Here is a 12490-nt window from a genome sequence, read left to right as displayed (position 1 = left end):
TAAAAATGTCAGTGGGTACCGGATACCATACACGTATTGATTTTCTCGTACGGCGTGTAAAAATCTCCATACAGTGTAAAATAACTCTGTCATAACCATACTCAATATGATTATATGTACCTCTTCTTTAATTTCCTCTATGTAAAACAGAATTCTAGTATATACACAGTAAAAGCATTATTTAAATTAAATTGGGATTTTACTAAGACCACATTTTAGAAGCTTATAACACAAGTTTGCGCGTTTTCCGCACTCCAACGCAATTCCCTTTGTCGCTACTCCTCTCTTTAAAGCTTGCATCGGAATACTGATCATTTAGAAGACGGTACCTAACTCCGGGCCACTGCTTGCAACTCTATAAAGCAAAAATTCGGCCCCACATGGGCGGGTACTCTTCTGTACCAGCTCCATCCACTTGACCTTGACTTGACTTCGAATCGTCGACGACTAGTAATTTTCCGAGTGTGTGTGTGACTAGAGTTTTTAGAGGAGTTGATCAAGAAAAGAACGTACCAATTCTTTAAAGTCCGCCAACACGTAGCGGTATTATTATCGGAATTTCAATTTCTATATCAAAATATTTTGTCCAGTAAAGAATGTCACGATTTCATAAATAGTCCGTAATTTTAAACTATTTATTTTTTCCATCTAGAATATGTCTAAATGCCCTTAAATATCTAAATAAAATGCAGCTAAATTGGTAACTATTAGAATGTAATTATTATTTAGATTCTCAATTTAACCAGTAACAAACGTTTTAAACAAATACATGTTTCAGGATGCACGAAAGTTTATACGAAGAGTTCGCATCTGAAGGCTCATCAAAGAATACATACAGGTAATTATAATAAAGAATTGTCTGATTCCATATATTAGCGGTGCGTTTGCCTTAGCGAATATTGAAAAGCGAATATATGTACATCCATAGCAGGCGTCAGCAAAAGCCGCGCTACTAATATGCAATTTTGCAACGTCGCATTTACAGGCTTAGCGATTTTTATCCATATAACATGATACACTATTCTAGTATAAATTAAAATGTTCCGATGTAACAGGAGAGAAACCTTATACTTGCCAATGGCCGGAGTGCGAATGGAGGTTCGCTCGTTCAGACGAACTGACGCGTCACTACCGTAAGCACACGGGAGCCAAGCCGTTTAAATGTACAGTCTGCGAGCGGTCATTCGCCAGGTCTGACCACCTCGCACTTCACATGAAACGGCACTTGCCAAAAACCTCGAAATGACACGCGAGAAGAGGCGCGGACCAGCCGCCGGCGCCTCAAATCCCTCAGGTAATTTTTGACAATTAGTACGTGCAATATTCTCATGAGCTTACAATTGCTATTGACGTCATCAAATACGAACACGAGGTTTATCGTATACATAATGCTGTAGTCAAGACGGTTACTTTATTTATAACCTCAATTGTTTTCGTTTCAGGATGATTGTAGTGGAAATCTATTTCTGGAAACTGACCTAGACTCTAGCCTGCTGGACACGTTTTACAGCGTATTGTGATCTACACAAGGATAACCTGCAAACGTCACGGCCATACACTTCGTCGGTCGTATACCGTGAAAAGAGAAAAGAGATTTACTTAAAATTTGATAATTATAAGAATCGTGCAAGTTCCAGTGTGACGTTCTCCACATAAGTTTTTCATACATAGGTAGTTTCATGAAAATCATTGTTGGATTGATTACAAATGTGATATCCAAGATACGTTACCTGCAATTTAATTTTGAAAATTCACAAATCCATTGCCAGTTTCAAGATTATTATGATCTAAGGAAATATAATTAACTACTTAGATGTGTCGGCTAGTATTAAAAATTATAATTATGAGCATAAGGTACACAGAGATTCAAAAACAATATTATAATGTTTTAAGGAAATATTGGGTTCAATACAAATTGAATTTCGATGTAGATAAAACTTATCTTGCGGAGATATTGCAAAGACCAATTTATTCACTGCTTTAAGTTACTTAATATATGTAAATATTCTAAAAACTAAATAAGTACTACAACTTACTTAAGGGTATTTGCTCACGACATCTGCATTGATGTTGTTATCGCTCCGTAACTTTAGTATTGATTAGATATGATTAATTTATTGAGTTTATTACTTTTAAGAGAATTTGAATATCCAAGATATTATTGGCATAGGTTTTAGGCGATAGTTTTAGTTTGTAAGTGTTTATTCAATTTAATAATTACCTAGGAGATGTTGAATATACGACCTGCAGAGACCTAACCAAGTCTAGCATTCAATTTAAAAAATATAAACGGTATCATTCTGGTATCTCTTAGAAACTTAAAAGCTCTAGCTACACTCATCTTATAGCCGGACTAATTTGAGGTAACCAAAGCTGGCTTTTATTTTATTCACCCTTTTGAAAACAAAATTTTCATCGAAAATACGAATTCTCCAAATGAATCTCGAGGTCGTTGTGTTCGCTCTCCTCACACTTTCTAGTCTTGTTATAAAACAGATTTGATATTCAACAAGTTAAAATAGTTTAGAGTTGTTTCAAGTCACTTCATTCATCGTTGTATGCTTACATCATGCGCACATTTTGTGTTTATAATTCGTAAATATATTTAAATTTAGTAATAAAAATCCTTATTGTGTCCGTCCAGAGAATATTGTATATAGATTTCAAGTAAAACATAATGTCCATTTTGAGCGAATATAGTGCCTTTACTAATGCCTTCTTAACTTCATCAATATTAATAAGAATCAATAGTTTTGAAGTATATAGCAAATATTTTGATATTTATAGCTTAAGTAGCCTTAAATTAAACCGCACTTCTGTATTCACGTGGGCAAAGGATTATTTATAAGGAAAAAGCAATCTGTACATCCCTTAACAAGAAACAAAATATTTGAACAAAATTATACAAAAAGGTATGGTATGCAATAAGGAAGAACGCCTAATGTTTATTGCTACGAGTACATCACACACAATACTTTATGACTTGCCAATCTCTCTTGCATTTAGAATAGAATAATCATAATTAGAATAAAACAAGTGCATATTTCTACTTCTCTACCTTGCCCTTATATTAGGATATATTTAAATAGGTCTTATTAAGCATATTTGTAACACAGGTCCACATTATCATAATATGTGTTGTGAAAGTTTAATTCATATCAAAATAGATAAAAGTTTACCTATAGAGTAAAAATCCTCATAAGAGTCTGATTAATTAAAATGTGGCTTTTCTTTGTTTATTAAATGCTTTTTATGTCACATTCAAAACGTAATATGATAAAAGTCATTTCATGTAGCAAAGGGATAACCATACGCTACCGTATTTGCCTCAGATTTGTATATCTGTGTCTTTTGTGCATTTTATAGGCATGTCGATCGGAGCTCTGAGCTTACAACGTCGTTGCTTAAAACCTGTTAGTTGCTCTATGAATTTATATTAATTATATGAATTTATATTTCGGGGTGCCAACGCATGACGTCACAGAGCAGGGCGCCTCCCACTGATTTTATACAGCTCTACAATTAAAAATACTATACATAAAAATTAACATTTCAAACAAATTACTAATTCCGTTTACAAATTATCAATACCAAATAAAATTGTCATACAACTTCTCTATATGACTTGTTTGTTGTCATATTTTATAAATAAAGATTATCTCATCTTATTCCCACATAGAAAACACGTGACTTCTTTCACAACACATGTTTCAAAATATTAAAAAGTTCGGTCTTGAAGAATTTTACGGTAATAAAAGGAAGTTCTGTTTGAGAAAATTTCTTCAATTGTAGATATTGTAGATAGTCTTAAAGCCAAATTAGTTTGCCATAAATCAGGAATTGCCATACTAAGCGTAAGACAAATTAGCGGATCTTCAAAATTACCGATATTTTTTGTAAAATTTTACGTGCTTTAATAAACTTTATTTTATTGTAAGATTACGTTACAGTTTAGAGGCAAAATTCAGGATTCTTTATGAAGTGGAAATGTAGGAGACAAGAACAATGTATGAAGAAACTATGTTTAGAAATTTATAGCTATAAGTTAGTACCAGGTTATTCCTGTTACATAATTTCGTACCTTTGATTAAATTTAAGAAAGATTATGTTTGGTTTCACGTTTTATTTAAGTTTATGATTAGTTATGTATGACTAAGTCAGATAATTTATTACCAATGAAAAGTTTTTTATTCTTTTATATTTAAGTTCAATATACAGGGTGTAGTTAGACCGCTTTCGATAACTAGTTATGTTATATGGGGAGCATGAATTTGTAATATTTTAAATTTTTGAAACAATAAAAATCACTTTCTCTACAATTCTACATATAAACTAAAAATTTCTTATTCGATGAGGTCTATTTACACCCGGTACCGAGGTGTTATTTTATATTTTCAATATTAATAAATACCTTTAACAAATTGGATCTTACTGTATGAATTCCAAAAGCCGAAAGCACTAGACTAGACTTGCTTAGTACATTGATCTTACCCCATTACTTCAATAGAGATTGAGTTCGTGCCACATAATAATGATAAGGATTTATTGATAATCTTGTGAATAACTTTACGGCAATAGATGTCGTTAATCGCAGGCTGAGCATGATTACTCATCACTTAAAAAGTCCAGTTATGTTAATAATACGCGTTAAGGAAACTGAAATATTGTTGGTAAATTATGCGAATCGCTACTGACGATACATAATCATAGTATATGTACCGGGCCATTAAAAGTTATACCAAAATATGGCTAAAAATAACGGGTCATAATGTTTTGCTATCATGCTCATCAAGTTTTGCTTTTACCACTATTTAACCTTTATTTCTTCTAAATAATATATAGATTCAGGGCCGAAGAGCGATTTGGGTATGTCTATCTTTAAAAGGGTTACTTTACAATAAAGCCGAAAGGTTTGGAGAAAAATAAGAAGCTCAAGACCGGACGCGATTAAGGCCTACTATGGGGAGGTCATATGACATTAAGTCAAGATAAATTAGTAGTGAAAAATTGGCTTTTGGTATTGCATTATGAGGAACTACGATAGTTACCTAGTTAGATATAAAATGCCATCTCTTAATGTAAATATTACCTACATCTTAATTTTTAGACATTAATTAGATTAGTCTCGTCTCGAAAACAAATTAAAAATGTTTAAGTAGTTTTGCGAAAATGTGCTGTATAGTTAAACATAAGAAAGTCCATTTAAAAAAAAACTCATAATCTTAATTGTATAATATGTAATTGCAACTTCACAAAACAAATTTATTATAGTCACTTAAAATATTATTGTTGTATTATTTTTCCATTTTCATCTATGTCTGACCAATTTGCAATTTGAATCCTTAAAACATTCCTTTTGCATTTTATATTAAAAAAACCGCGCCAACTATAAATTTCAAAAACTAATTTCTATATGCACTTTTTTTAACCAAGTACTCTTTCGTCTCCTTTAAACTACAATTTGAGTCTGGTCTGATCTGATAGGATTTTTTAATGTTAGCAATTGATGCAATTCGCCATATACACGGTAATTAAAGGCAAAATAATTGTTTTATTAATTTCGTCCGTGCAACTAAACACGGTATTTGACTTTTATATAAATATGCGGTCGAATTAATTCCAACAAATGAATTCTGGCCCAATTAAAGACATTTTTTATAATCCGACTATTATAGAGGAGAGAGATATTGCAAGATACATCTCTGAAGGAGACATATCAGCCTTGCGATTCTGTTACTCACTGTAGAGTTACAGAATCACAGGGCTGTAGTTAAAATCATTTGTAAAACGCTGCAACAAATAAACTCTGATAAAAGCTAAGAGGCTGATGGCAGATGGGTGAAGCAAAAAATAAACAACAAATAGGAATAGTTTCTCAACACATCTCAACATATGTCTGTGTTCGCGATTTATACTTCTCGAAAAGTAATTCAATCGCCTGTCTTTAGTAACATCATGGGAACAGTGACAATCGCAATGGCTCTTTTCTGGGACCCTTAATATCTAAATCGGTGTTGCACTCTTTTATTGAAAGTACCTCGCCTCTTTATCACAAAGTAAACGCTAATAGACTGAAAGAAATAGTACTTTAGTTAAAAGTAGGGTTAATGGATTGTGAAAATTCTGACTCGAACTGATATTTATGGAATTTCGGTCATAAGTATATGATTTAACTAAAGCGTTAGCTGCTAATCAACGGTAACAGAAGTATCGCATATCACAAATGTGCTAAATGAAAAACGGTACAGTAATGGTTTGTTCAAATAGGTAACCGTTATCACACTTTATATAAGGTGACTTATTAGAAACGCTCTCATTTCGTATAGATAATATGACAATATAGTTTTGACAGCAGTTCAAAATGAATAATAAATTGTGGTGGCTGTCAGTGGTGTCGGTACTTGTGTTGGTGGCAGCAACGACCTACGCAAGGAATTTTGACGATGATGATGACGATGTAATAGACGATATTGGAGGAGATAGAAAAGGAAAGATTTGTAAGTAATGCTTGGCGCTAAAGTGTTAGTAAGTAAGGGTTTGGTTTATTGAAATTTTGTTCGACTGTTATAATACTATAAGGCCATCAAGGTGTTTCAAATATATAAATTAATTCGTGTATTTGACCTTAATAGTTGTTTTATAGTAGAACGTAAGTACTAAGTTATATAATATTATGGAACTAAACCAGTCGCAATATAATCATTGTCTTCATGAACACCTGTCACCCGAAGAGTGCCAAACAAAAAAATACTAATAATATATAATATAATAATAATATAATTGCTCACTACATAGCGATCGTAGGATTTTTTTTTTAAAATACTTCAAAGACCGGTTTCTTATAGTTGAAGCAGTTTCTCTGGTAAGTAAAATTAAATAAATCCGAGAAGGTATCCTCATTGCGTGGTTTAGTATTCTTTGTTACCTGTGTATTTTTGTTAATGTTTTTACCACTTCTAATCAACGCGAGAGCCGCACGCGTGATCACATTTGTATGCCCTAAAAGGGGTAAAACTATACACCTCTTTATAAATATTTTTCTTATTCAGATAAATAAATGCATTCTTGGAACTACATTTCTCTTTAGTTAAATTTGACTTTAAAATTGTATTTTAGTAAAAACGGTGCAACAAGTATTCAAAAAATGGTCTAAAATTTCATAGCACGCGCTTCATCGTTCTTTTTCAGTGTTTCCATTTATCAGTATCGTCAGATTTGCAAATTCTGATTGTTCGAGTACGAACACTATGAATGGGACGTGCCTAGCTAGACGCGAATGCAACAATCTCAATGGAACTATAACTGGGACTTGTGCCGCACGACGAGGAAGATGTTGCGTAGGTAAGGAGACTTCGTAATAAAGGCCTGGCTTATATGAATTGTGCAAATAAAATAAATAAATCAGCGGCGCTACAACCTCTTTAGGTCTTGGCCTCAGATTACTGAATCTGTTTCATGATAATTTTTAAATCAGCCCTGCGATTCTGTAACTCACTTTTCGAACTCACATAGCGGTTTTCGCATCGGCGGTCTCTCTCAAATCAGTCGTGAAGCAGTCATTTTATGATTTGGCATTCTAATAAACAATAAACTACAAACACCCACCTTTTCAGAAATTAGTTCACCTTGTTATATTTAGTTCACTTTTTTGTACTTCTATATGTTACCTATTATTCTCCTTTGCTTGGAAATCAGAAAGCCGCATGTCGCAGCCTATATATTTCATTTTTATGTTCATTGTTTTTACAATTACGAGTACAAAAAAGGTCAGTATAAAGACATTTGAATACTTACAGTGTCGAGAAGTTGTGGATCTACAACAAATGTGAACAATACATACTTCACAAGTCCTGGCTACCCCGCAGCCTTTGCAGGCGGACAGGCATGTAACCTTATTGTGAATCGCTGTAACAATATGATATGCCAGGTAAGTTAGCAGTTTACGGTAAGCTAGTGTACGCCCAGTACCTCGGATGAGCACATAAGTGTGTGCAAATACTAAGTATGTAACTCTGAACACTAAACCAACACCGATGTTATTGACAATTCAATGTCTCCAACCTTGGGTTTTTCAATAAGAAGCAGATGACCCTATATGTGTCAAGATTTATTTATTTATTACAGAAATACATACATTATCCTTACAGACTATGCCAATACGAAAATTATCGAAAAAATATATAATAAAGTATATATTATTTAACATAATAACATATAAATATGTCGGAGACAGCATTCTTTGATAAAGGTGATCTGTGCAACAGACTGGTTTTGGCCCGTGGTATCGCAAATCACCTTTGCCTTCGCCGTCGCACATATCCCATAGGTACAAATAAACCGAGTTCTTTGAGCACACTTGGGTTGCACACTAGATAGCTGATTGTGTCCAAAGGCTTCAGGTATATTGCATGGAGTTCACTGTGTATATGCGTAAAATGAAGATTAAGTCTCATATAAAACTACAAACGCAGTTTGAGCGATGTATAGCACATTTTTAAAACATAGTTTGAATATTGTAATAATTTTCTTAAGTACCATTAACGCCTCTTACTTTTAGCTCCGAATTGAATTCCTGGACCTCGTCCTGGCACAGCCGAATGGTGATGGTGTTTGTAACGTGGACTCACTGACGATAACAGGAGGAAATACTCAAGTGCCTGTGTTATGTGGGGACAATACTGGGCAAACCATCTTCGTTGACTTTAACGGGAATGCTGCAATTACAATTACCGTAGCAGCAACTCTTGCTACTTCATTTGGTAGACGATGGAATATGAGATTAACACAACTTGGCTGTGATTGTCCAGGATTAGGTATACATTTTACTTATCAAATAATAAATGCCTGGTCTTGCTTTGTTGGAACGTTCGAATTTTTAGGTCAATACTCTTTTAAGGTTATTAAAGAACTGAGTGAGTGGGTTTAACTGGTCGAAGTTCAATATGGGGCAGGCGGTAGCTACATTATATGTTCCACTACTTATTATTACTACCTTCATTGGCAAGTCAGGCCTTTGTAGCTTCGAATGCGAAATAATTAATTTATTATTACTTTATAATACAATTTTAAATTATTTATAAATATCAAGGTTCTGTTTATCAAATTTAATACACATGATATTTCTGTTTCATAATTAACAAACAATACTGCAACTAGTTGTCGACGTATATCACTTGCTATAAACAACACATTCTTATATTTCAGCGCCAAACGGTTGCCTCCAATATTATACAGGCAGGAGTGGAACGATAACAAGTTTTAACTATGGAACACCAGCAAACGCGGTGCTCAGTGGCTCCTTGGTAACGGGAACGCGACAAATCGCAAATACCAATTATGGTATTTGTATAAGAATGGAAGCAGGATTTTGTGGAATTCAATATGCACAAGTAAGATTCACTACTACTGTTTTTAAATCTGGCTAAATTGTTTAAGTATTAGGTAAATTAATTACCCTGGATTTCTAGTGCAGGCATGGTCATATGTAGGATTCAAATTTGTTTGGTTCATAAGATGGCAGTGTAGGCTTGCCGGTATATTATTACTATAAAGAGTTTTTAAATTACAGACGGGAGGTGATATTTTCTCGTTCACGGTGACCGGTGACGTGGAGGGAGCGGATAACACAGTGTTAGGAACCGCGGTCGGTGCAGTGAATGGGCTGGCATGCACTACGGATTTCGTGGTCATACCTAACCCAGTAAATACCGCTACAAATCAGCCTATAGGAGTAGACCGCTTTTGTGGTCTCGGCTTTGTTCCAGTTACGTGTAAGTTCAAAAGTCAGTAAAGTAAAACGATTTTCAGTCATAAGGCCGTGCGTTCGAACGTCTGCTTTGCAATTCATTTTACATTTTACGCATTTGACACTTGCTCCTACTTGAAGGAAGTCATCACTGGCACAAACAGCTGATCATACACTTGCCTACAATATACAGGGTAATTGGTAATTCGACGTCTTCCCGCTCGAAGGTGATAGTCATTTGGGATTTTAACCCATTATGCAAAACTGAACCTGAAATTGTTGGTTTAGCATGTTTTAAAAAAAAATAAAAATAAGCAAAAAACAAATGAATTACGTTATTTTTTACATATTTGATGTTGTCTAAAATGCAACATCAAAAATGTATTACAATAAAAGTATCCAATTGAATCAAATTTTTTCTTGTTTGTCGGTCCAAATTTGAAAATTCGAGACGAAGAACGAAATTATTTAAAAAAAAAAGAGTTTTATTAAAAACACACAAAAAACTTGGCTTCCAGATGATTTTTAAAACACTGCTTAACAAATTCTTTCAAAGAAACTAAAAAACATCTTGTTCTAACTGTTCTCAAAAGAAGCCGGAAATTTGTGTTATTGAATAACCCTGTATAACTCTATAAATTAAATAAAAAATGAGAGTAGAACTCGTGAACAGTTCTAATACCACTAGATAAATTTACATTTATGTTATTTTTTATATCTAAATTGATTAATTACCAGTAACAACAATATATTTATATTTGTAAACAATATATTTTTATTTTTTATATTTTCCATTTTTGTTACAGCTACGCTAAAGCCTTTCGTGTTATACGTCGTTACCAACGCTAATGAAGGTGCAGTGGGCGCTACACCACCAGATATCGCCAATAGGGGTTTCTCAATAGGATACTCACAAACGGCCTGCTAAGCTTCACATTTAGAGTGTATTATTTTAATTTAATTTAAAAATTCTATAGGGATTTAACATGTTTGAAGGATATGTTTCGACGAAGATTTTAGAAACATTGTTAAATTCCATAATTCAGAAAAAAATTATACAAAAGTTCAGGAAATTTGAATTTCGATTGTTAACACTAACTTGAAAAGGAAATTGTGATTAAATAAAATTGTAATTTACTTTTTGACTAATAAAACACAATAAACCCGTTTTAAGATGTTTAACATTTCATTTAAAAACACACTTTAGCGTATGTAGAAAGGTAATAAATATAAAAGGAAGGTATAATTTTTAGAAAGAGTTCTGGACTTTTAAGTCCAGAAAAAATATTTTTTTTTAATCGTAAAATGCTCTGCCATATTCCCAATCACAGCAGAGCATTTCTTATTGATTTCGATGAATAAGGTCTCATTAAAACAAACATTTGAATTGTAATAGTTCCCTATCATTAAAAACCAAAAATAAAAAGGTTTAATTATGAAAATAAAAAAAAACTCATACTTTTGGGTCTAGACATGGGAACTCCGCGATTTCTATTAGATCTATTAGATGTCTAGGCAACACAATTATATCCTAGGCCAGAACTCTTCGCTTCTTCTCAGCAGAGAGTTGAACTCTATGTTGAAAATTGGCAATTTTTTCACTTATTTTAGAAAAATTTAAAAAAAATTAAGTTTTTGGTCTAGACATGGGAACTCTGCGGTTTGTATTAGATCTATTAGATGTCTAGGCAACACATAGATAGTGCTTATGAGAATATTTATTAGTAAAGTTGTTAGGTCCAAAAATGGCAATTGATTTATGACTTTCAGGCTTCACAATGAAAAATTTGAAAAAAATTTTGAAAAGTTTGTTATTCCTATGAAAGAAAAAATTCAGAAAATTGCGCGGAAAATTTATATATACATATATATATAATTCTGCTGAACGTGTGTATGTCACTGAACTCCTCTTAAACGTCTGGACCGATTTTAATTATTTTTTTGTATGCGTTTGGGTGACGCCCTGGATGGTTTAGATTCACAATTAAGCCCAGCAGATGGCTCTGCAGTCGGTACTATCATAATTTGTTTAATAATTAATATACTAATCGCTTGAAATATCATGCAGGACAACGTCTGTCGGGTCCGCTAGTATATATATATATATATATACATATAGACAAGTAGACATATAGTATGTTATAGCAGATACTCATACAGTGTAGTCAAGTGAACTCTATAGTCTACCAGTGTTGCCAACTTGGAGGGTATCCCCCCAATTTTAGAGGAAAATAATATATACTGGGGTTTTTTTAAAAGGTATATTATACACGAGGTTTTTTTTTTTTTCTTAAAAATCCTATACAATTTATATTAAGCTTAGAACCCAATCAACAAACTAAACTGAATATAAACTCCAAGCTAGGCTACAACTGAAATATCAAAACGCTATAAAACTCTAAGATCTAAATTTTATATTTTTACTTTAATATATTTTTGATGGATATTTGAAATTACCTCTCAAACTGAATGTATAACAAAAACTTTAGGGGTTTTTATTCGAAATTTAGGGGTATTTGAAGTTGGTCCTAGGGGTAACATTCTGTAGGAGTTGGCAATTGGCATCACTGTAGAGTGTAGTGACTAGTGACTAGTGACACTAGTGAATAGTGAGTAGTCTACACTCTACACATGGCCTTTAGTCAGTGTGACCAGATTTAGTAGATTTCTACTTTTTTGGTAGATTTTGAGGTACTGTCAACAGAATTTAGTATGTAAAAATTATTTGGTATATTTTAGTAGAAT

At 33.1% G+C, this 12490-nt stretch overlaps 2 protein-coding genes across 2 annotated transcripts in view; both read left to right on the top strand.

Moving 5' to 3' along the window:
• Positions 1-5286, top strand: part of LOC125062650 (dendritic arbor reduction protein 1) — a 55322-nt gene extending 50036 nt beyond the window's left edge. The window contains exons 6-8 of the mRNA XM_047668700.1: positions 779-838; positions 1056-1294; positions 1443-5286. Coding sequence (XP_047524656.1) covers positions 779-838; positions 1056-1246 — 251 coding nt within the window. The 3' untranslated portion in view covers positions 1247-1294; positions 1443-5286. The remainder of the gene's footprint in view (positions 1-778; positions 839-1055; positions 1295-1442) is intronic.
• A 1021-nt stretch (positions 5287-6307) lies between these two features.
• On the top strand, positions 6308-10908 carry LOC125062881. The gene is made up of 7 exons (XM_047669109.1): positions 6308-6497; positions 7189-7341; positions 7797-7927; positions 8558-8813; positions 9205-9389; positions 9569-9770; positions 10552-10908. Exons 1-7 carry the CDS (start codon positions 6362-6364, stop codon positions 10671-10673), a joined length of 1185 nt encoding a protein of 394 aa, XP_047525065.1. The 5' UTR covers positions 6308-6361; the 3' UTR covers positions 10674-10908.
• The last annotated feature ends 1582 nt before the right edge of the window (positions 10909-12490 follow it).

The sequence above is a fragment of the Pieris napi genome, chromosome Z, assembly GCF_905475465.1.
Source record: "Pieris napi chromosome Z, ilPieNapi1.2, whole genome shotgun sequence".
Taxonomy (NCBI): Eukaryota; Metazoa; Arthropoda; class Insecta; order Lepidoptera; family Pieridae; genus Pieris; species Pieris napi.
Note: the sequence above shows the minus strand (reverse complement) of the source record. Positions and strands in the feature narration are given on the sequence as shown.